The sequence below is a fragment of the Aspergillus neoniger genome (assembly GCF_003184625.1).
Source record: "Aspergillus neoniger CBS 115656 unplaced genomic scaffold BO87scaffold_24, whole genome shotgun sequence".
Taxonomy (NCBI): domain Eukaryota; kingdom Fungi; phylum Ascomycota; class Eurotiomycetes; order Eurotiales; family Aspergillaceae; genus Aspergillus; species Aspergillus neoniger.
Genome location: NW_020291152.1, coordinates 257377 through 280581, shown reverse-complemented (window position 1 = coordinate 280581; position 23205 = coordinate 257377). Strand labels below are relative to the sequence as shown.

At 51.2% G+C, this 23205-nt stretch overlaps 5 protein-coding genes across 5 annotated transcripts; 2 read left to right on the top strand and 3 right to left on the bottom strand.

The window, feature by feature from the left end:
• Window positions 1–582: 582 nt before the first annotated feature.
• hxt8 (putative MFS monosaccharide transporter (Hxt8)) lies at window positions 583–3026 on the top strand. The gene is made up of 12 exons (XM_025617856.1): window positions 583–815; window positions 885–912; window positions 961–1022; window positions 1074–1264; window positions 1336–1764; window positions 1817–1868; window positions 1925–1934; window positions 2006–2135; window positions 2190–2329; window positions 2406–2519; window positions 2618–2723; window positions 2789–3026. The coding sequence occupies exons 1-12, from the start codon at window positions 756–758 to the stop codon at window positions 2937–2939; spliced, it is 1473 nt and encodes a 490-aa protein (XP_025477852.1). The 5' UTR covers window positions 583–755; the 3' UTR covers window positions 2940–3026.
• Window positions 3027–3382: 356 nt separating this feature from the next.
• BO87DRAFT_108530 (Zn(II)2Cys6 transcription factor) lies at window positions 3383–5878 on the bottom strand. The gene is made up of 3 exons (XM_025617854.1): window positions 5115–5878; window positions 3868–5036; window positions 3383–3774 (listed from the first exon to the last, which is right to left on the bottom strand). Exons 1-3 carry the CDS (start codon window positions 5748–5750, stop codon window positions 3561–3563), a joined length of 2019 nt encoding a protein of 672 aa, XP_025477851.1. The 5' UTR covers window positions 5751–5878; the 3' UTR covers window positions 3383–3560.
• Window positions 5879–8764: 2886 nt separating this feature from the next.
• BO87DRAFT_108566 (DUF3824 domain-containing protein) lies at window positions 8765–11741 on the top strand. The gene is made up of 4 exons (XM_025617855.1): window positions 8765–8845; window positions 8904–10839; window positions 10900–11241; window positions 11295–11741. Exons 2-4 carry the CDS (start codon window positions 9051–9053, stop codon window positions 11720–11722), a joined length of 2559 nt encoding a protein of 852 aa, XP_025477850.1. The 5' UTR covers window positions 8765–8845; window positions 8904–9050; the 3' UTR covers window positions 11723–11741.
• Window positions 11742–14378: 2637 nt separating this feature from the next.
• Window positions 14379–17713, bottom strand: BO87DRAFT_108513 (putative phospholipid metabolism enzyme regulator). The gene has a single exon (XM_025617853.1). The coding sequence runs from the start codon at window positions 17322–17324 to the stop codon at window positions 14550–14552; it is 2775 nt and encodes a 924-aa protein (XP_025477849.1). The 5' UTR covers window positions 17325–17713; the 3' UTR covers window positions 14379–14549.
• Window positions 17714–19670: 1957 nt separating this feature from the next.
• BO87DRAFT_108481 (magnesium transporter CorA family protein) lies at window positions 19671–22828 on the bottom strand. The gene is made up of 4 exons (XM_025617852.1): window positions 22210–22828; window positions 20107–22134; window positions 19839–20041; window positions 19671–19775 (listed from the first exon to the last, which is right to left on the bottom strand). The coding sequence occupies exons 1-4, from the start codon at window positions 22620–22622 to the stop codon at window positions 19705–19707; spliced, it is 2715 nt and encodes a 904-aa protein (XP_025477848.1). The 5' UTR covers window positions 22623–22828; the 3' UTR covers window positions 19671–19704.
• Between the last annotated feature and the right edge of the window lie 377 nt (window positions 22829–23205).

The following is a 23205-nucleotide window of genomic DNA, read 5'->3' as shown; positions in this document are numbered from 1 at the left end:
AGTGGCATGATGACTGCAGTAGTGTTATCGATCTCGGAGATTAGACAAAATCCAGCCTAGCACGATCTACTCTCAACCCTTGTACATGAGCTTTCTACTATTCATGTGTTTTTTCCATGTACACATGGCTGCAGAGGGGGGAGTAACCGATTGCGGGAAGTCACAAGACGACGGACTTTTGGACGTTTCGAATATTGGAAAAGATCTCCCCTTTCCCCTCCCGTAATCACTTTAGTTCGCACTTTCTTTGGAACACTTCTTCAATTGCTCAAGCCTTTTTTGCGTGATTGTCGCACCAGTCTTTGCTCTAACCGCGTTGGAAAGTATGCCGCATGGATCAAGCTCACTCCAACCATTCTTCCGGCCGATAGAAGACACAAGTCAATGATGCGAAGAGGCTTGTCTTGAGAGGTCACCCCCACGCCTCTCCCGGACCTAAACCATCTACTACTAGATCCCCAGACTTGAATGCGGGGAAACCCCAGTGCTTGAACTCTTAGCCCCACATAATACGGTCTTCACAACTCCATGATCTGGTCTGCTTTACCAAGTCTCTGTACTTCATGCGCCCTTCGGTCGGTCATACTCCGAGCGGCTGCTATCATGACGCACCCTCGGCTGAATGCTCATTGGCACGGCCTGCTTGACGTAGGACAGACAGCGTTATGTTAAGACGGCGCTTTTCCCTTGCAGGGGGGCTATCGATATGTGATCTCTAACCGTCCTTCTTCCACCTGTGCCCCGCGAGTGTCAAGATGGCTGCGTGGTTTACGATTGGCGTTGCGCTGTTTGCTGCAATCGGAACCTTTCTTTTCGTGAGTACCATCTTTACTCAGGTGATTGCTCTATCTGTCTTGAGCCCCGGCTGAGAGACTCATACGTAGGGATTCGATACGGGCATCGCTACGACAAGTAAGAATAGCAAATGGGACACTCTGCGGTTATGACTGACAAAACTAGCAATCGCTCATCAAAGCTGGATAAACTACATGAACAACCCTTCCAATGGCCTCACCGGTGCTGTATGTCTAAGATCATCGCTTTTCACTGAAAATAGAGCTGAGAAGGTCTAGGTCGTCTCAGTTTACATTGCCGGCGAAGCAGTCGGCGCACTCACTCAGACTGCTGTCGGAGATAAACTTGGACGTCTTCGATTTATGGAGCTACTATGTGTAGTCGTCACAATTGGTACAGTCATTCAGACAGCTTCAGTCAATATCGGAATGTTCCTTGCTGGGCGTGCGTTAGCTGGCTATGCAGTCGGGTGAGTTTTCTTCACTAACTATGGGGAGAAAACTACTTTGAAGCAAAGCTAATCATACCGTATTTGCTTAGTGGTCTTGTCGCTACGGTTCCCATATATTTGAGCGAAATCTCAGACCCTCGCTATCGCGGCCTGATCGGTGGCATTTCAGGGTGCGGCATCTCCTTCGGAACGATGGCCTCCAACTGGATCGGATATGCTTGCAGCTACGCGCCTTATGGACCAGTTCAATGGAGACTTCCTCTTGGAATACAAGTGCCTTGGGGTGTCATCATGTTCTTTGGACTGATCACCTTTATGCCCGACTCTCCGCGCCATCTGATCCGTAAAGGGAAAGTTGAACAGGCGCAGGTCCAGTATAAGAGGATCCGTCGAGGTGTGCCTGCGGATGAACTCCAGCAGGAGTTTGCCGCGATGGTGGCGCAAATTGAATACGAGAAGGAGCGAGAAATAACTTCCTACAAGGATATATTCAGTCTGTTTAGACGCCGTGCATTAGTGTAAGTCGTTCACAATTCTGACCAAAGTGTACCTGCTCTGATACGCCCATAGATCGATTACTGTGCAGACCATGACTAGTCTTACTGGTGTGAATGTGATACAAGTGAGTGACCCCTACAATCCGCATTAAGGACAAGATGGATTCTAACCAGTATCTAGTACTATCAAAGTTAGTATTGAATCTTAGCCCCCTTTCTCCCTCTAGCCTCGGCCTCTTCATCCCATACTCACGACCAGCAGCAACTCTATACAAATCCCTCGGAATAGACTCGCATACTATCCTTGCACTAGCCGCTGTATACGGCACAGTGGCATTCATCTTCAACTGCCTCACGACCAAATACCTAACCGACCAGTGGGGTCGCCGGAAGTACATCACCCACCAGCTAAATCAGCCATATCACACATATCTAACAAAACACAGAATGCTTCTATCCGGCTTGGGCGGAATAATTATCGTTGAGATCTACGCAGCCGTCATGCAACGCGAGTTCCAAAACACCGAGAACCGAATCGGAAAAGGCTTTGCCATTCTGGGAATCTATCTCTTCGTGGTAGCATACTGTACGTCCCCAAATATTTCCCCCCAACTCAACACATAAAGATGAAACTAACACAGAATACCTCGGAAACAAAACAGACGGCATGCTCAACAGCACAACCTGGCTCTACGGCGCAGAGGTCCTCCCCATAGCCCTCCGGAGCAAAGTAATGGGTCTAGCCGCAGCATCACATTTTATCGTCAACGTAGCCAGTTAGTCAATACCCATCCACTCCCTTACTCCCCCAACCCACATCACCCACACACCATCAACACCAAAGTATCAATACTAACCAACCACAAATTGACAGTCACCGAAGCCGGCCCCAGTGCATTTGCCAACATCGGCGAAAACTACTATTACGTTTTCGTAGCATGCACTGTCTTCTTCTTTACCGTGGCTTATTTTTACTTTCCGTAAGTGGATCTTGCTCCTCTATCTTTAAAGGCCGTGGACCAATTCGAACACCTCTGGGTACTAGTGAAACGAAGCAGCGCACACTCGAAGAGATCGCGGCATCCTTTGGAGATAAGGTCATTACATCTGACAAACGGGGTGATGGTGAGGATGAGGATCCAGATGCGAAATGTAATTCTGAACGTGTTGAGGTGGTGTATGATGAGAGGGCCTGATTGTTTTCCCACTTGACTGATAGGAGAATGGGGGTGGTTTGGTGGTTAGACATGCAGGAGTTGTTATACTGGGACTTGGTGGGGTTTACGACGTTATTGATACTACGTTTTGTAAGTTGGTAATAAGAATATCATTAGTAGCAGAAATAAATGACCGTCTATTGTATTGTGGATTTATATTAGGTAAGATTATCAGAGCTCGTTATGTCCTTTTCGTTGGTTATCGTAAGGGGTGTCTGGAAGCAGCTCTGCCTATAGCCATTTGATGTCAGGCTAGTAGGCTGTTTACCCGAGACTCGTGTCATTAACCATCCAGAGACATGAAATATGCATGTCGGGTTATGCTCGCTGTCTAGCGATAGGCGGCGCGCTTATCGTGTGACTCGCAGCTGAAAGACACAGCCAGGTGGTGGCGTATCTTCTAAAGCGTGCTTGAGTCGTAGGCACGCCCATGCCTCACGTTATAAGCGTTGCATGGACCCTCAAGGCGCCTCAGGCAGCCTGAGTTTCGTTTCTGTATCTCAGGGCCCCTTGAGTGATGTTAGGCAGCACAGAGAAGAGCGACACGTGGTCTGTCGCATCATGGTCTTGTATGATATGTGTCTGTCTCTGCTCTGGTGCCTACCCTCGTTCAAAAAGGAACTTCCAACCGTCCCAATAAACAGACGTAGGACTGACCCAACTCTGAGGTTGGAGCTGGGCAAAGAGCGGCTCCATGATGTACTCGGGAGCTATTGGCGATAAGTCCTGCGTAAGGTCACTCGGGGAGCTTATGAGACCCGTGTTTGGGTCCACAGTCAAGACTGCTTGTTGGCCTCTGGTGCAGGCCATGTCGCTAGAGATTTGTGTTCCATTAGCTATAATATCTCTCGGAGGGGCTGAACTAGTGTAGGAAGCTAGCAGCCTCATGAAAGAAAGAAGTACTCACATGAGCCGACGAAGGACGGGGACCGCTTTGCTGCAGAAATTGCTGCGATTTGATAGAGCAGCAAACACGTCCATCGACTTCCAGAGCATATCTTTTATCTCGACAAATTCAAATTGACTCTCAGGATACATCAATGTCACTGACAAGACTACAGCTGCGTGGAAAGCGTGAAAGCTTCCAAGCCCACAGTTGTACCATTTGTATGAGGCGAACTGGGGCGACTCATGGAGCGAGTGATAGATCGAGAGAGATGCCTTTGCAAAAGCCACACATTTCGTTCTAGCGGCGTACGTTTCTGGTGTAAATTCACCTTGAAGGTAGCAGCATAAACCTGGTCGAAGTAGAAGCAAAAGTAGCTGGTGGATATAGCAGTAGAGGATATTGAGATTGGCGACATGATGTACTGGCAGAGGCTCAAGGTTGGGGTTAACCTGATATCGCCTGTCACATATCTCATGAACGGCCAAAACCTGCGCTTCCAGTTGAGAGAGGCTGAACTTGGGACAGAAGCTAAAAAGTGTCTGACAGATCATAGACAAGACCTTGTCCAATCGAAATTCAAGCAGGAAATACGTCATTTGCGTTGGACGGGTCGACTGCTCAGATAATGACCCCGTGAGTAGGTCCACGTCGTTGATCTCCAGGGGAGGCTTCACACCCTGAGAGGGTATGTGATGGCCAAGATGGCCAAATACTGTATTCTGAATAGTATAAAGCATTGTTACTCCGGCCCAAGCTCGTCTGCGCTCTTCACGCTCAATAGGCCCAAGCGGGAATCGATCTGGGTCAACATGACAGCCCATGGATATGGCGACATGATGTGTGAAGCCTAAAAGAGTCCAGGTAGGAAGCCCCCGGTGAACACGGGCATAATTTATCAGGATAAGTGATTGGAGAGAATTGATGGAGTGACGAGAGAGGACATCATCTGCGGCCAGACAGCGCAGTGAGGCAGATCGATACCGCGATGATAGGATTTTGATGTTACGGGTGACAGTCTTCTCCCGACCTAGATCGGAAAGTAACGGCTCGTCATCCTCGAGCGCTGTGACGGCAATTCCCAGAATGGCAAACAGTAGCGCGATCCATGCTGTTGTGACGCTGCTAGAATCATGACAAAATTGTTGGTATTCGGCCTCAAATGTCAGGTCATGTAGAATATGAAACATCTAGGTCTCCGATTAGCAGTGATACTATAGGTGAAAGAGGCTTTGTGAGGATGAAACTCAAGCAATTGTTCAACATACTGGAGAGAATACTTGAAAGTAGACATTCTTCAACGCATCGCAATACCGACGTGGCGGCAGAATAGCAACCAGCTCTTCCCTGGAAACAGAGATTTTCGCCAACGGAATTTGAAGGTCGTCGCTCTCATCTGGTATTTCACTATCTACACTGGGAAGTGAAGAGCCTGTACCGGTAGGACTCAGTTGAAGTTGGTTGGCATGGGTTGCGAATGGTAGATAACGAACGTATCCAGATGCAAAGCTCTGAAGAGTGCCAACGTTATTTACCAAGGGGCTTCTCAGATTGCTAGGCTTTAATTCGACACCTCTATCGGACTCAAGGAAGCTGCCCGTAGCACTAGGCGAATTTTGCGGGGACACAGAGCCACTTGACTGTGATTGCGCCTGTCTCTGAAGTAGCTCTTCGAGGTCGCGGATCCGTGCGAGCAGATGTGTCTGCCCCGCCGACTCCGCTGTTAAGGCATGCTCGGATGACAGCCTGGGCTGACCCAGGTATATGCAATCCTCAGCGCCCAATCCCCGACGAACACAGGTCTGGCACGGACGTCCGTCACGAGAGCAGCGTATCTTTCTCGAGCGACATGCTTGGCAACTTATGGGTAATCTCTTGCTGCTTGAGCGACTTGAGGTGGCCATGCTAGTTAGGAGTGCAGGGCGAACGAGAAACAAGAGCAAATTTTGGGTTTCAGAGGCTCAGTTAACCTCCACTATGTTGGGTAAGGTTGGCGGGTGCGGTTCAAAGGCAACGGAGGATAGTTGTAGACCCAGCCGCAGGGAATGAGGCCCAGTGAAACTGGCTTGGTAAGGCTTGAGATGACTGGAAGAAACAAAAGATCATAGGCACATAAGCCTTTAAGGGTACCTGGCACTCTTTTAAACCGAATAAATCCTATCACAGATCTGCAAAGAATAAGAATGCATTGGGGGCCGACTGAGAGGCAGGCAATATGCCAGAGCCTTTACCCTCAGTATGGGTCCCTTGGCGCATGTTTTTCTTTTTCTCTGTCTCTATTTCATTAATTTTCTGCAAGCATGCACCGGCGTCATTCCAGATAGCCAAAAAGGGATCTAGCGACTGCAAAGGATTGCTCGAGCCAGAATAGCCGCGTCGCAGCATTTGAGATCTCTTTCCGATTTAGTTAGAGTGCATCATGCATTTAATTTGCACATCCCGTCTCCTTGGCCAGAGAGTGCATCAATTGAAGGCACTAGGGGCAAATTCTGATGCATGGAACTCTTCCAGAAACATACCGAATGTGAGCTAGTCACCGCATGAGTGGACTTTACGAGATCCCTGTCATTCTGGGCCCGACGAGGAGACCAGTCGCAAGGGGCTGAGACGGATCGAGGATCGCAATGACGTTCCCTGGTACTCGGGTCTGTGGTCTTAGTGGGTTCTAGGCTGAAGGCCGAACCTATTAGTTTCTTCCAATTGCTGCTTCATGGCCCGTCGAAACTCGCGTGGGATATAGCGGCTGAGGCTAAAGGGATCAGGAGACGTCACCGCCACGCAGAGAACTGCAAGAGGGCGTATGGATTCCCACGCCCACCGTCTCAAGAAAATTAGTTGCTCCGCTTGCTCTTCCTCGGGGTAGCCTGCCGGAAATCAACGAGTGTGGCGATTTGGCCCACGCTTCGACTACTCATCTCATGGCAACGGACGATCCGTCTGTGCGCATCGAAGATAGGCACCGCTTGTAGAAAAGTTTGCCTTGATCTCCAGGGGCTGTTCCTTAGCTCGTTCAATTGATCGAACCGGAAGAGGCACGCGGGCGAATCCAAAAGCAATATTATGAGATAACGCCGTGCAACAGAACCCATGTGGGCTAGATGGACCCCGGCATCAGAAGCTGGGGGGTCAAAGCGCAAGAAGACCGCCTACAGATGGGGACTTTTAGTCGGTTTTCATGAAAAAACTCCGGGCACGCAAGTTAACGCAAGCCAACTGGATGCAGGGATCATCGTCGAGATAGTCTCTTTTCGGAAGGAGTCTAGAGGAAATGCATCGCCCCAAGCGCCAGAGCAGTTTGCGGATCTAAAAGGGACGGCAAGATCTCAACGGGCAAACATGGCTGACCGCTGCATGAGTAAAGCATTATGTCACACATCTGGGAGCCGAAGGAGAACTAGCGACACGCAAGCAGCCAAGTGGAAAAAGTATGTACTTTGATCATGCATGATGTAGGTAAGTGATGCCAGCGGGATTTTCGTAGCATCCAATAGTCCGATGCATACGGACTGAACTCGGGCAAAGAATACTAAAAAGTGTGGGTGGCTCTAGCTGTTCGCGTGGCGAATTATGACCCACGGGTCGGAGGTTCGCCTAACGTTAGTGAGAAATCAGACCCCATAGAGAATGAGACGATACGAGGAAAGTGTAGACCCAGCAGACCACTTTGGTCTTGGCTAGCCAATTCCCCGTAAAGGAAATTAACTGCGAGAGGTCGCAATTGCGGTGCACAGTCTGGGGATCTCCGAAATGTCAGGAAAGAAGACGTCAATCCTCGATGGGGGAGCATGTCAGAAGGGGGAACTAGGGGCAAATTAAAGAAAGTTTGCCTGGGGAAAAAGTAAACATCGGGCAAAGGAAAAGAGGCAGACCAAAATCAAATGTGAAAGCGCCACCGCGGCTATTCGGAATCCAGTTCCGCACATTCTCGAAGTCCGAAAGGGTCTTGCAAGTCCGAGTTACACATGGCTAGACACTTGCATAGAAATTTCGAAGCAAGCTGTGGAAAAGAAATAAATGCATTTCTGGTCCACTGATTGACAGGCGGCATGCTTCCATGGTTTATCGAGACGCCTACCCACCAGGATCCGTGGAACCGGCCATCAGGAACGACTGGATCAATTACAAGTCAACAACATGGTATCTTGTTCAACTTTGAGGGCATAGTTATGAAATTAAGCGGGCCATGGGAGCCGAATGGAGGGAGTCCGAGGGGTACAGACTATGTAGAGGCCGATGGTAGATAGTTAACTAATTAGTTAGCATCGGGCGCAATGTCAGCCTCGTTCATTCTTTGTGTGTTTGGGGTTCAGGGAAGGACCTCATGACTGTCACACCAAGCAGGCCAAGAAGGACTCTGTGTACACTGCAAAGAAGTGAAGCATTCGGATTGGTAAGGATGGGTTGATGCGGAAGAGTCAGAGAGAGAGAGAGAGAGAGAGAGAGAGGGAGTGAGAGAACAAGAAACTCGAGTTCTACAGTATCAGGGATGCTTCCTAATTGGGCCATCACGAGGTCTCGCCTTCACGTGGCCGATCGATTTCTTGTTTGGGGCAAATCAATCCAATTCAATCCAATTTCAGTTCCATTCCATTCCCTCTCCATCATCTTCGTCATCTTCTCTTCCATTCTTGCCATCGCTTTTGTCTGTGATTTAAGTCCGGTGGGATTAGAAATTAGAAGATCTCTCTGATTTCAAATTGAAGCCATCTCCACTCAGTTCCTGGAGATAGAAAGAAACCAGACTAGACTACTAGACTGCTGCTAAGGATCCGCGTCTAGACACTTTACCAAGTGCCACTTGCTGTCCCGTCCATTTTTACCCCTCCTCACACCAACCAATCCCCATTACAACACCACTATTACTGGTCTTCGCTCAGCCACTGTTCGATTCTTTGGCCATCCGCGCGCTTCGCCTGCTTCACTATCCTATCGTCGGGCGTCTCTTGTCTCACCCTGGGATCCCTGATAATTTACACAGAACAATCAACCTCCTGCGTAAGTCAGTGTTGCCCGCCCGGCCATTTCGTCAGCCTTGCTAATACCCCACTTCCCTGCAGCCTCGCTTCCCATCTTTCAAATCTTCCATCTTCCTCCTCTCCCTTCTAAACCTTGCCCCTCTCCCCTTCTTGAGTGACCCTTCTATCGTCATTTCATCCAAGTAAAACTATACCTACCAACTTTGAAGATTGTTAATCACCCCCTTCATGTCGACGTACATCTACAAAGAACGAGACCGTGAGCGGGAGTGGGACGAACCCCGTTCTTCCACCGTCTCTATCAAGCGTTACGTCATACCCTCCGAAGACGAACGTGAGCGCGACTTTTTCTATCGCCGCGAGGACCCTGGTGATAGAGAGGTGGTGATTCGGCGCACGGTCGATCGTGAAGAACCTCTTACCGTGCAGCGCTACGAGCGTGAAGTTGATTATGACTCGCGCCCATATGACTATCGCTCCGAAAGAGACTATTACGAACGTGAGTACTATGCGCCCGAACGCATCCGCAGACATCCCGCCCCCATTGTCATTCGTGAAGCTCAGCCGGTAATCTTTCTTGAAGCCCGAGGTCCGGTCTACGTCAATCCGAGGGAGTCCGACTACGAAATCGTCCGCCGCTCTGAAGTAGACAGAGAGCCCGGAGGTTATTACTACCATCGCCGTGTTCGAGAATACGATGATGACCGCCGTTCTCGTCGGGAACTGAGCCCTAGTGACTCCATCTCTCAGGCTGCCCGCCATCGAGATGACCAGGAGGCGTATAGCAGTGACGACAGCATGGTTTACATCCGTAAAGAAGTTCGAGAATACGATGATAGCCCCCATCATCGGCGACATCTGGCCGAGGGTGCGCTAGCGGGTGTCGGTGCCGCAGAACTGCTTCGCAATCACCGCAAAAAAGAAGGGGAAGAAGTGTCGGATGGTGTGGGCCGCCTGGGCAGGGATGTCGGCGCGGGTGCTCTGGGGGCTGTTGCGGCAGAGGCAGTTTCGCGCGTTAGAGACCACTACCGCAGCAAAAGCCGACATCGCTCCCATTCGATTGATGATGGCAGAAGCTCTCACTCGCGCCATCACCACCACCATCATCACCACCGCCGTAGCCATAGCCGTCGCAGCCGCAGCCGTTCACACTCCCACTCACGCGCCAGACATCTTGCGGAACTTGGCCTAGGCGCTGCTGCCATTGCCGGAGCCGTGGCGTTGGCGCGGAGTAAGTCAAATTCAAACAAAGACCGACGAAGCCGCTCACGCCATCGCCGCGCCTCGAGCTCGCGCAGATCGCTAAAGGATAGCCATGAAGAGACACGCAGCCAGTCGCATCGCAGGAAACATATGGCAGAGGCTGGCCTGGCTGGAGCGGCTGTAGCGGGGCTGGTGGAGAAGGCACGCAGCCGTTCCCGCTCTCGCAGACGCGAGTCTCGATCACACAGTGCTATCCGGAAGGCCCTCCCCGTGGTAGCAGCTGGACTCGGAACGGCAGCGGCAACGGGTCTCTACGAGAAGAACAAGGAAAAGAAAGAAGAGGAGGAGTCACGACGGCGGGAACGTCGACGGTCGAGGTCGCGGAGCCGTGCCCCGTCGGAGGTGTACCCTGATCCAACGAGGGACTCACCTGGTTTGATTGAATACGGCGATCATCCAGTCCATGGCAGCATACCTCCTAACTACTATGGTCGGCCAGTGAGCCCGCATGGATATTATTCCGACGCTTCTGATCCTGTAGCCAGCGGTGCTGCGGGGTTCGGCTCTTCCAGGCATCGAACACGCAGTCTCAGTCGCAGTCGCAGCCGCAGCCGGGGCGTTCGATACAGTAGCGACTCGTCTGATTCCGATGGAGGCAGCCGCCGCAGGCGTCGAAGCCGTCACGGCAAGCATCGCAGCCGTTCCCGCGAAATTGCCGAAGCTGCTTTAGCCGCCACGGGAGTTGGGTATGCGGCCCACAAGCTTTCACAGAGAAACGAACGCAAGAAAGCGGATAGGGACAGAGATAGGCCGGGTAAGCCTTGGTGATCTGCGGTAAAAAACAGGGCATTCCAAGCTGACGGTTGTCTGCTAGAATCCGATGAGGATGCACGCCGTGAGCCATATGACAACTCGTACAAAACCCCATTGCCCTATCCGGCCACACCTGCAGCAGCGCCTCGGCCAGTTGATGATCACCAGTATTATCCAAACGGCAACTACTTCCCGCCCCCTCCAGCGACAGGCCCACGTCCAGAACCGGCACCTTACAGCCCGGCTGACTATCCACACCCTCCTGGCCCAGTGCCACCCCAGTCGTACGAATATCCCTCTGGCCCTGGTCCAGACCCTTACGCTCCGCGGCCCCGCAGGGCAGACGAGAATGTGAGTGCATCGAACTATCCCCAGCCCACTGTTCAAGACCGCGCATTCGATGGTGGGTTCAGGAAGTCTGCCGCTAGTTGGGCTATTACTGACAGTGTCACTTAGGTATAGACATCCAGTCGCCGCTGAGAACTACCCGTGCGAGGAAACGCCGATCACGCGCTGCCAGTCAGCCTCCAGGGCCAAAGTCAGTTGTATTTGATATCCAATCAGAGCACGAAAAGCAGAATGATCTCGGATACGAGACGGATGATAGCGATTCCACTATGGGGTCAGTACATGGGAGCCGTCGCAACCGCCCTCGGCCTCGTCGACACTCTTCGTCGGAGCCATACTCTTCATACAAACGTAGTGATGCTCGCTCTGGGTCACAGGGCCAGCAGAATAATGCGACAGAGTCAGATTCTGATTCGACGATTGATCTGCCAGACCGGTTTGACTCGCATGGCCGGCTTCTGCCACAGCGCGACGATGATCCGCTGGCAGGTCGGCTTGAGCAGCTCATGAGGGGATTTAACCGAGTCTTTGCGTAATCATGGTGTTTATTGTCACCTTTCTTTTTTTTTTTTTTTTTTTTTTTTTTTTTTTTTTTTTTTTTTTTCACTGTTTATGCCGCTTCTGCTTGACGAACGAAGTAATGATGATGAATGATCTGATTTGACACGTCTGTTTTAACGAGAATATTACGCTTTAACGGCCTCATGTATCTACCAAATGCTTCCCTCTTGTCAATGTGGCTTCGTCTATGCAGAATGAAATTGATAACGCCGACGTTCGGCCGAACGATCTCGCAGATTTGATAGATCGTCCCGCCCAGGGAGATTTCCCAGTTCAAATGCCGATCTCTGCGTGCCTGCCTTGGACGAGGATGCGTCTTCCAGAAAAGGGAAATGCCGGGCGTAACATGTGCAGATCTGCAACCCCAACAGCCGGACGATATACATGAACCAATCCAACCGACAGGTCAAGTAAACTGTATTTCCCTCTCTCACTCACTGTGAAGAGAACAGCTGTCAATCTTGGGGTGTTCGCATTGGATGTATCTTGCATGTTGCATTATCCTCGGTCACAAGTACAGTCAGTCAGTCAGTAAGTAGTAGTAAGACAGTTCCATCCAAGGCAGCCAGAAGAAAACAAGGCAACCACCAGACCAAGAATCCTTCGTTTTAGCTTGCATTGGGATCTTCCTATTGGTGGAGAGATTATATCCTTGTTCGCTTCTCGTTATTTCTCATCCTCCGCTGCCTTTTTTACGTTCTTACCTACGTAGTATCCTACTGCTTCTGTACCTGTGCATTAGAGTACTTTCATCTACGTCAAGTAGAGTATACTTGAGATCAAAGCCAAGTTGCCTACAGAATATCAGGAACAGAAAAAAAAAATACCTCAGTCAATCCTTTTTATCCTTGCTTTACTAGTACTTCAAACAACCATACGTAGTACTTGGATTGATTCGAGAGATCCACTACTAGTAATTACTAGTTAAGCATTATTAACCTTGCATACTTGATTCATACCCTTTCTCCCCCACCCATCATCATCATCATCATCATATACGTCTCCTTCCACTTTTCTCACTTCCCTACATACAGTAAGTTATTCCCCGTCTCATGTATGTTTTTTAATTCTTATTTCTGTTCTTTTCCTTATAAGGTTGGGGGTGTGGGGGCAGTGCCCCCCCTGCCCTTGGATACCGGGTTTACTCGGGGTTCGGGATTTCATAGAGTGAAGAACATACATGTATACTAAGATATGCACATGCAAGATTCGGAGTTACTTCGTTACTTTGTTTCCTTTTGGATTGGGGTTTTTCGTTTTCTCGTATCTGTCATGTTAGGAATAATAAGCAAATAGCATATAGCACCTCTAATGCAACTATGCAATGGTTATGAAAACCTTGCGCTGCATTAAGTGTAGTGTGGTCTATAGTATACTTACTTACTTGGTATCCATGCGCCTTGACTAGTTATGATTATTAGTTGTAGTGTTTTTCCCTTTTCAAGTTCTTTCGGGGGTATGTTCCAAAGCACCGCTTTTTACTATTATACTGTAGTCGACGCTTCGGTGAAGAGTGACAGGAGAGGACAAACTGCAAATCAGCTGAATTATTTCGAACCGACATGATATTTAATGATTGGGAATTAGAGTATCAATCCCTTGTTTAATATGGCTTATGTACTAATTATTCAAATGTCTGTCTTGTTCTATCTGATTTTCTTTCTAGTTGTCTTATATTGTCAGTCTTATAGCTTATTTCAGTGTATACAATTAGTATCTTTACGAGAGAAATGAAAAGGATGATTAAATGAATCATGTCAGGGTAATAAGACTACCTAAGATTAGATATTCAGTTCATGCACCCAAATAATCACCACACAACTCAGGTCTCAGTGCCGTCCGCAGAACATGAATGTAAAGTAAGTCAGGCTGAATACAGAATCAAACACCACCAACCTTTATATAACTCCTAAGCAGATCAATCAGCCATCAGCTGAAAAGTATTACATCCATCCATCAATCATATTATGTATATCTATGCACACCCTCCCAATCTCCTATATCTATGTACCTCTACCCCTATCTATCCACCATATCATGCAATTAACTTTCTTCAAATGTGGCACAGTCAAGCACCTCACATAGAATATTATGTACACACATACATAGATACAAAAAACGCATGTTTAGGAAGTTTCACAACCCCCATGCAGAAGCAAAAGCAAGAGAGAACGACGTGTGCACCCGTCACCGATGCTCCCTCCCCTCTAGTCAAACACACAACGCTCCCAGCCAGGAACCAACCACGCAAGTTTGAAGCAAGCAACACAAGAAGTAAAACAAGTAAAGATAAAGAAACAAATAAGAAAAAACAAACCCCCAGAAAATGAAAATAAAAAAGCTGTATAGAGCGCCGTGCTGATGCATACATAACGTTCTTTTCCTTTATTGTAATAAATAAAAGTTGAAAAAAACTGTGCCGTTCTCCATGCTTTTGCTGCCGTTTTCTTTTCATGATGAAAAATATCAGGTCGTTACACATCAGTTGAGAGATAGACCAATCGCTAGGTTTGATAAAATGAAAGCTCCAACAAAGGAAACACGTTATCGCAATAGCGTACTGTCATACGCCATGTCGAGTGGCACAAGGGGGGAGTAGCCCTTGCTCCTGTTGAGGGCCAACCCCAGATGTAAGGGTCACCCCGGCCATTCAGTCCTTATTCAGGATAAACTGACCTTCCGCAAAAGGCAGGGAGGTAAAGACCGTCTAGACGAGCGCCAGCACGATAAGGTATCGAAAGGAGACACAAATGTGTAATGCGAAGCCACGCAATCATGACTGACAGCTACGGAAAACCAGTTTCACGCCGTAAATGCTCGCTTGAGGGACCGGAAGGTCTTCTTCAACGCCTCGATCGCCGACATATCGACATCTTCGGATCGGGCGAGTCGGACTCGGCGATAATACTTGGTCCCGGAGATACTGACGGTCTTGTTGTCCGGCGAATGCTTGCCACCCCCATCCGTGTCATCGTCCTCGTTAGGGATTACCTTAATGCTAGAACTGACGGATGCTGAGTGGAGACGGGAACTCAGTGGAAGTTGATACTTGACCACACCGCGGACTATCAGGTCAAATTCATGCTGGAGCACCCGCTCCCATCGCTCTGTGCCGCCTTCCTCCGTCTTGTTGCCCGGACGGGCAAGCCGAATTTGTCCTTTGGACGCCGTAGGAACATAATTCCATGGCGACGGCTCGAAAGACAGAGGGGAATCGAATCGGAACACCCGACCCAGCAGCATAGTCTGAGGATCGCCCGCAGGATCAGACTCGATGGGATCTGTGCCCTTGTCCACGCCGCCCTTGGTCTTCTTGCCGTGCAGCGATAGGGTGCTGTTGGACAGGCAACTCGCATCGCCAGCGCAGCGAGCGATGAGAGCCATCTCGGCCCGTTTCCGGCTGTTCTCCACTCTGGGGACGGGACTCGAGTCGGTGCTGAGCTTGCGCCAAAGCTCATCGGTTCCGACGAATCGACTCTTAGCGAAGATGTTCATGTCCATATCGTCAATGGACACGGGGAACAGGTTCGGATTGACGGCTTGTACATTGAGATCCAACATAATCTCTTGCTCGGAAGCGAGAACGTTTTGGATGTCCAGAATCTCCACATCCACAAGAGCCTTCGTGGAGGCCACCACGAACGACGTCACGCCCCCGACGAGCAAGAAAAGTAACAGACTGATGATGACACATGCACCGTACCGCGAAAAGTACCCGCGTTGCCGCTGCTGCATGTATTCCATCTGGCGTAGGCTGGCACTATTGGGGCGTCGACCAGCGCCATGACGGCTGCGTGTCACTCGCGGGGACCCTACCAGCGGCGTCCGCTCGTCATCCGCCCCTTCGGCATCAAAATCATACCCGTAGCCATCATTCGACTTTTTGGTCCCGCTGATCGTGCGGTAGTTAGGTCCAGCGCGAGACCCCGGATGCCGGGACTGCCGGTACCCGCCGCCGATAAAATGTCGGGGCGACTTGAGGTGCGTCTGGGGCTGAGGGAACGGCGACTCGTGATCGAACAAAGACGGATACAGGTTATTGTTGCGTCCGTAGCGCCCGATGTGATGGTGCCGGGGCGTGTGGGTGCCACCGTTATCGACTCGGGAGTGGCTTCGGGCACTCTCCTCGCCGGGATCGTCCGGCCCGGTAGCAAACGTATTATTCGTAAACTTCATGCTACGTTTGCCGGTCACGCTGTGGTTGCCATCCCGGATTCCAGGCCGACTGCGAACCGCAGACAGCTGATCCACTTGGCTGGCCATGGAGGTGGCACTGGGGGTCCGGGAATGGTATCGGTTTTGCCGCACGGGATACGGGTCAGGAGGGTTGGACTCGTACACAAACGTTTCGTCCGAGTCGGACACATCGGCCTCGTCAACCGCGCTGGCCACCTTAGCTTCGAAAATGTCCGCTTTGGAGGATGCAGCGCCGCTGGCCAAGGTCGCCGGTTTGCGCACCCGTTTCTCTTTTCTCTTGGCCCGGATTGTCTCCTGGCTACCTTTCATGCGAAGAGTGCCCGAAGAATCCACTCGGCCAGTATTACCCCGGTCCCCGGTAGCCACAGCCAGGGATACCTGGGGAATCGAGCTGACGGTCTCCGTCTCGACAATCATGTTCCGGACAGACCCATCCGCCGGTTTGGCACGAGGACCGCCGCTCAAAGATGTCGAGGACTGCTTGGAAAGAAGGGCATTGGTCCCCCGGGTCTTCGAAGCAGAATGACGGCGATGGCCCTCCATTGGCTCGGAGCTCTTGTTCCCTCCACTATCGCTGCCACTCTCATTGTGGAACCGCGACGCCTTGGGGGTGGCGTCCGATTCATCGATCTTCTGTAACTGAGAATCTTCAGTCAGGGGTCGGTTCATGACCGTATCGGTCGACGGCGTGGACTGATCGCTAGCCATCTCCTGGACGGTTTCCAGAGCCGACCCCTGGCCCCTATTTACGGCACGGGGAGCACTCCGATCTGGCTTCGTCGCAAAGTCATCTGGCACCGACCGTTTGATGGAGGTATTCGGAGGAGTAGGTTCTTGTGGTTCCGACCGCCGCGTTGTGGCCCATAATGGCATGGTGGACTTGTCCGGATCGGGCACATCGGAGAACGTTTCGGCATTGGGGGGTGGGCTGAGGACGGGAGGTCTGCTGTTCTGGGACAGCGCTCGTTGTACGACCGTGGCGGAGGGGAGCGTGCCAGAAGCAGTATTCGTTGTTGCAATGGAACGATTGGGACTGCGATCGATGCTGCCTTTGCGAGATCGAGAGGAAGTGTGACGGGGGGTTGCACTGGTCTTGCGCGGACGAGAGGAGCGGACGGGGGAGGACTCGCGGGAGGATATAGCCGAGTTGGTGGTAGACGTTGAGGCGGAGACGCCAGGAACCGCATGCGAGAACTTAGGCAGCTGTGATGCGGCGGAGCCCTGGGCTTGGGATCGAAAGGTTGAACGTGGCACTTCTATCATGTCACTTTCACTGGCAGATCGGCGTGGTGCAGACAAGGCAGCCTCATCTCCGTGGGCCATACGAGATCCACCAGAGGTCCCATTGGGATAAGGTGACCTCCCGGACTCCGCCGCCATGATCTCTGGCGAGTCAGAGCTTTCTGACAAGACCGGTAGAAATCACGAAGTCCGAGAGGGAACCGGAACAAAGGTCCGGACAGGGGAGGATGGGAGAAAAAAAAAGGGTAAGAAAAAGGGAAGAAAAAGGAAAAGTAAATCCCAATAATGAAGTATCGGTGAGCCACCAGCCGGCAGGAGACCCCAGGACGGACGGAAGGGGGAGGAGGGCCCCCCAAAAAAAGAGACAACAAAAAAAAATAAAGTACTGGGTGTCAGGAGATTCGGGGGTGCTCGAGAGGAAAAACGGCGAAAGCTAAGTGGTCGCCGCGTTGGGAATTCAGGACAGCGGTCTCCTGTCTGTCGTACCAAACCACGTTACACAGTCAACTGAGTGAGAGGACGAATGGACGACAGCCACATGCTGCTGATGGTCTTGAGTATTACCAGATGGAGGGAACAGTATATCAACCCTGCGAGGAGGAGGGGAAAAGGTTGTAGAGAGGGATGCAAGAACTAGGGGGGTGTATGTGTATGTGTGTGCGTGTGTGGTGAATGTATGGTGCAGCCCACTCCAGCGGAGGATATTGTGTTGTTGTTGTTGTTTTCCAAGCCCGGGCCCTTTTTTCAGGAAACCAAGTAATAATCCAAGTAGACCGAAGCCGTCAACGCGGGCGCAACCGTGCACATAACTCGATCAGACGACGGTGAGATGGAACGTCTAGAACAAGGCTCCAAGCGCGTTAGCTCACGGGAAGGACGAGAGAACAGTGTCGATCCAGGTGGCCAACTGCAGGTATGGCCGGAACGAGGCTTGCGGGAGGCGGACGGTTGTGGACGGTGGAGGTGAAGAGGGAGGGAGGGAGGGATGGAGGGGAGTCCAGAGAGGGTTTGATGATGTCTGTTGGCAGCTGGCAGAAGGGAATGGCGGATGGACAAGCCAGGTTTCGACAGGCTGTCAGACGCAAGGAATCGATTGCGAAGTCAGAAACTTTTCGACTGCGGAAACTGTCAGACACAGGCAGACAAGCCAGTGATGAGTACGTAGCAGTGGCAGTCAGCAGTACTAGTAGCACCGCCAACCAACCATCCAGCCATCAAGGAACCAGCAGCAGCAGCAGCAGCAGCAGCAGCAGCAACAAGAGAATAGTAGTAGTGTGTAGTGTGTAGTGTAGTGTATCTAGCTAGCTGCTTGGTACTTGGATAGTGATAGCACTAAGCCGGTACCCGAGAGAAGCTGACCCAGTTTTTTTCGCCAGTAACCGGGGCACCCAGAAAGTGCAGCACGGGAGATAGGCCGAAAGTACTAGTCTAGATAACTAGATAGCGACGATTGCACTGACTTACTTAGGTAAGTCTAGTAAGTAAGTAAGTAACTAGATAGTTCCAGTCGTCGTCTGCGTGCGTACACACACAGAGAGAGAGCAGTAGTATCCAGTAAGTACTAAGAAGGAGGAGGAGGACCCCGATCGGGCCAGTCAAGGGGAGGGGACGGCGAGACCCAATGATAGCCGCCCACGTCAAGGAACGGGAAGGAAAAAAAGGTGTCTAGCGTGGGAGTGGACCTTGTCTTCTCTTTCTTTCCTTCTTTCAGCCAGCTGGTAGAGGTAGATAGTGAAAGGAAGATCAATAAACAGAGGACAAGAAAGAGGGGAGGGTAAATGACGTGAGGAGGGGGTAAAAGACACGAGAGATGAGATGAGATGAGAGGAAGTTGTAGTGGTTAAGAGGATGGAAGGCGATGAAGTCAGTCCGTCCAATTACTCTGCAAATAACTGACTCTGGATGTTTTTGTTTCGAGTTTCAAGCTAAGAATAAAACAATCCCCTTCCAAATGGGGATTCCTCAGGAATCCACCGCCATCATAAGCCTGAAGGTAATGAATACCTGCAGTGACATCGCCGTTTGGTAACTTTACCTACTGCCACACCACCTTTTCCCGACCATACGGGACAGTACGGAACCAATACGGAACATCCCTCCGACCGGGAGGATCATCATGACTTCATCTCACCCCCCACCCCCGGAGAAACACATTCGAGACGCGGAACGAACTTCTTCCCAGCAGGTTTGTGCTAATAACCAGAAAACTCTGTTTAAGCTTTTTACCAGATATCTTGAATCTTTCAAGGGGAAGGGGGGTTACATTCCCCCTTTCACATGCTATATACCATAAACCTCTATCATCCTATCCTAGCCATAATATACACTCTCAGATAGATGGAAGGAAAGAAGCTGTAGCCAGACCCAAAGGTATTGCAAATAAACTGAACTCTCATCACGCCATACCTCTCCCAGTGCAACCCCAGCGCAATAGCCAAAAGAGCAACTAAATAGGAAATTGAATTTGAACCCAGCAAACCAGAGCCAACCTTCTACCCAGATCATCTTCTAGACTAGACTAGACAATCTTATAGACTCGTTTCGCAATGTAGAACGACGCAATGGCGAACAGAACTAGCCCCGCAGTGACTAAACGAAGACTCCATTAGCCACGACATCCTCATCCAATGTAGAAGAGAGGGAGAGACTTACTCGACCAAAACCACGACAAGCTATCCACATCCTGACCAGGCACCTTGACGTTCATCCCCCACATACCACAGATAATATTCAGCGGCAGGACAATCGTTCCCAGCACCGTCAATTTCCCCAACACATCGGCTGTTTGTTCCTGCCGCTCGTTCATCAGGATGTTGATCTGCGCCAGGTAGTTTGAATGCGCACGCGACAGAAGCCTACAACACAGCAGTCAAATTAGTTAATCCAATACCATTCCAAAGGGGCGGTTGTCGCGACGTACGTTTCGTAGTAGGTCAAGCTGCTGGTCATCGTCATGATATGGTCTTGGATATCACCCAGATAGAGACCAATCTCCGACTTGGGCGCCACTTCCCATTGCTCGTTGCATCGCTTGGCGAAGCCCTTGACAACGTCTGCCTTGTTGCTCAAAAGGCGGTACATCCCCATCACCTTCTTGCGGCACACGCCCACGCGCCGCAGCATCTCACCGGGGGCCAGAGACGTGGTCACGCTCTGATTATCCTCTTCCTTGTTGGGCCCCATACCTCGCTCATCTGCATGCATCTGCATGATCTTCTCGTCGATCTCATCGACCTCGTCTTCAATAGCCTGAATCAAGGGGCCAAACACGTCCGTGATGTCATCAATAAGAGCATACGAGATCCAGTCAGAGCTGAGGATAAGGTAGTCCATCAGCTGACGGATTCGTCGGCGCACATTCGCCGGATGGGGCGTCTGCGAGAAGTGGAAGGACAGCACACCTTCCCGGAACACAACAACATACATGTTCACGGGCTCGAGATAATTTTCGCTGTTGGGGTCTTGCTCAAAGGTGCGGTAGTTGACAAAGTAATAGTTCCGGAACAGCTCGACTTTCTCGCGCGCCTCTTGCATCATGATATCCTCGGTCGTCAGGGCATGGATACCAAAGGATTTGGCGAGCACTCGCATTTCTGCATCGGTCGGGCACAGAACATCAAGCCAAAAGGTCGGCCGAGGCCCATACCGTTTGGGCTTGGGTTGAACTGGTTTGCGCAGGGGCGACGCTTCGGCGGATGTTCGTGCCTCGGTGACAGCCTCACTGATGATGGACGTTCGAGGCTGGTGCCGTTGATTCCCGTAGACACCCTGGTGATTGTTGTGATTATGGATACCATTGCCATTGGCGCCGTGACTGTTACCGTTCGGCGACATGACCCGGGATACGTTGCCGCTGGGCTGACGGCTATGGTTGTTGTGGTCCGTGCTGCCCTCCCTTTGATGGTGCTCCTCCTCTTCCTCCTCTTCATCCGACGAGATGTCTAACTCTGGGGGATCCGGGATAAAGAGCTCGCGGAAACTACCACCAGGCTGGCATAGCTCCGAGATGGTCTGAGCGTGGATAGTACTCTGGAATTCTTCGTTGAAGTATGTGAACCGGTAGGGAGCTTCCTCCTCTTCGCGTCGCCAGAGTCGGTACTGTGGACGAAGGCGACCCTCGACAAGCATAGGCTCACTGATCTTCTTCGCGCGATAAGCACCTGAACGCTCCTCCTTCTCCTGGCGGCTCCAATCCTCCAAGACGGATAGATCCGGCCATTCCCTAAGCCGCCGCCGTCGGCGATGGCCTTCTTTGGCCGCCCTCTGTGCATCTTCTTCGGCAATTTCCGAAACCTCTTCCGTTGGGAAGCAGACATCTTCTTCAGCTGGGAAGGTCGTGCGACGACGGAGACGCTCCTGAGGGTTAATCTGCGGCGACGTCGGCGACGACCCGGGCGACTGCGCGGGACGATTATTGGTTCCATCAACGTCAATCAACACATCATGCGAGCGAGCCAGTTGTTCCATACGATTGTCAATCGACTTGGCGAGCGAAAAGTCAAACTCTGCCCCGGTGACCACTGCATCGTCATAGTTCATCTCAGGCCCGAGCTTGGGCGATGTTGGCATTGACGGAGGATTGTTGATGTCATAATCACGATCTTGTTGCTCACCAAACTTGGGACTCGGTATGGCACGAGGCGAGCATTGAGAAGAACTCGAACGACTGGAGGCAGGTCGTCGCTGGTGGAACGACAGCGGGCTTGACCGAAAGTCGGCCCCGTACCGAGGCAAGCTAGGACTATGGGCAGAGGGCGGTGGCATCAACGGTGTCCGATCATTGACTTCCTCTTCTTCCCCACCACTATCATTGTCCACTCGATACGATCTGTGCGCCGACGGCAGGGTCTGGGAGCCCGACTCGGGACGAAAAGGGGTGGTCGAGGAACCGGGACGGTAAGATTGGGCGAGACGACTATCTCTCCGAGGTCTCATCGATGGTTGATGACTATGTAGAAACACCCACTCATTAGCCCGATGAAACTAAATCCCAAACTAAGGGAACATGACAAGAGTAACATACCGATGATCCAACAAAGCCTCACTCTCCAAACTCGTACTACTGAGATCCCTACCACCCAGTTTATAGAACGGCAGCGAAGCTTGCGGCTTAGCCTGATCAGCCATCATGCTGATATCCTCACCTGCGTCGGGGATCGAGGCATGAGGAGCAGCAGGATGAGGATCCTCAGCGCCGCCGAGAAAGGACTGACGGCGATGACGACGCTTTCGATGACGGGGATTTTTCCGTTTGGCAGATTTAACCGTGGTACCTGATCTGCTTCCTGCGCCATCGTCCTGCTTCCGATCCGAGCCAGGAGTGTCGTAGCCACGCGTGATTGTTAACTGGGAGTCACCGGCACGTCGAGTACTGTGTCGGGAGGGTTTGGACGGGCTGGGAGCGGTCTGATGCGGAGTTGACGGTGAAGGCTGCATTGTGATCTGGAACGAGGGTCTCGGGGCCGCGGATGCTGCATGCACGATAATCGGCCCAAAATTTTGGGAAAATGTTCCCTCAATTCCTTATCTTAATGGGTTCCACTTCCCAAGGCGATAAGTTTGCAGCTAGTAGTGAATAGTATACGGTTTAGCAGCACCATGCACGGGGGTTTTCGACACCGAGGAATGACTGCTGCGATAAGAATGAGAGTAATGATGACGAGGATAAAAAAAAAGGCAATCCAAGACGCAAGGTTATCGGGTATGCAGTGTCGGCCAGCCTAGTAGGGCTCAGCGTAGTCAGGGACAATTCATCGGGGCGCAGTGCGCAGTGCGATTGGAGATCGGCGAGCGAGGGGCGAGGCGTGGTGGGACATGAGGCACTTCCAACGGCAAGGGTTGAGCTCCATCAACTGGAGAAATGGGGGGCAGTCCTAAGAGGTAGATACTGTGTAGTACAAAGTACACGATGGGGATAGACTAGACGGAGGATGAAAGGTGGGGAAGCCAATGAAGGACCTCTGCTGTCAAGAGAAGTTCCGAAGAACAAGCAACGATGGGGAAGATGGAAGAGGGAGGG

Excerpts from the sequence above, each read along its gene's own strand:
- BO87DRAFT_108566 (XM_025617855.1), top strand. The coding sequence starts at position 9,051 with ATGTCGACGTACATCTACAAAGAACGAGACCGTGAGCGGGAGTGGGAC. Across the intron at positions 10,840-10,899 it reads TAGGGACAGAGATAGGCCGG|AATCCGATGAGGATGCACGC; the intron begins GTAAGCCTTGGT and ends GTTGTCTGCTAG. Across the intron at positions 11,242-11,294 it reads TCAAGACCGCGCATTCGATG|GTATAGACATCCAGTCGCCG; the intron begins GTGGGTTCAGGA and ends AGTGTCACTTAG.
- BO87DRAFT_108481 (XM_025617852.1), bottom strand. The coding sequence starts at position 22,622 with ATGCAGCCTTCACCGTCAACTCCGCATCAGACCGCTCCCAGCCCGTCC. Across the intron at positions 22,135-22,209 it reads GAGGCTTTGTTGGATCATCG|TCATCAACCATCGATGAGAC; the intron begins GTATGTTACTCT and ends GTTTCTACATAG. Across the intron at positions 20,042-20,106 it reads AGCTTGACCTACTACGAAAC|GCTTCTGTCGCGTGCGCATT; the intron begins GTACGTCGCGAC and ends GCTGTGTTGTAG.
- BO87DRAFT_108530 (XM_025617854.1), bottom strand. The coding sequence starts at position 5,750 with ATGGCCACCTCAAGTCGCTCAAGCAGCAAGAGATTACCCATAAGTTGC. Across the intron at positions 5,037-5,114 it reads ACTTTCAAGTATTCTCTCCA|ATGTTTCATATTCTACATGA; the intron begins GTATGTTGAACA and ends TCGGAGACCTAG. Across the intron at positions 3,775-3,867 it reads CCCGTCCTTCGTCGGCTCAT|CGACATGGCCTGCACCAGAG; the intron begins GTGAGTACTTCT and ends ACAAATCTCTAG.
- BO87DRAFT_108513 (XM_025617853.1), bottom strand. The coding sequence starts at position 17,324 with ATGGCGGCGGAGTCCGGGAGGTCACCTTATCCCAATGGGACCTCTGGT.
- hxt8 (XM_025617856.1), top strand. The coding sequence starts at position 756 with ATGGCTGCGTGGTTTACGATTGGCGTTGCGCTGTTTGCTGCAATCGGA. Across the intron at positions 1,023-1,073 it reads CCAATGGCCTCACCGGTGCT|GTCGTCTCAGTTTACATTGC; the intron begins GTATGTCTAAGA and ends GAGAAGGTCTAG. Across the intron at positions 2,520-2,617 it reads TTTTATCGTCAACGTAGCCA|TCACCGAAGCCGGCCCCAGT; the intron begins GTTAGTCAATAC and ends ACAAATTGACAG.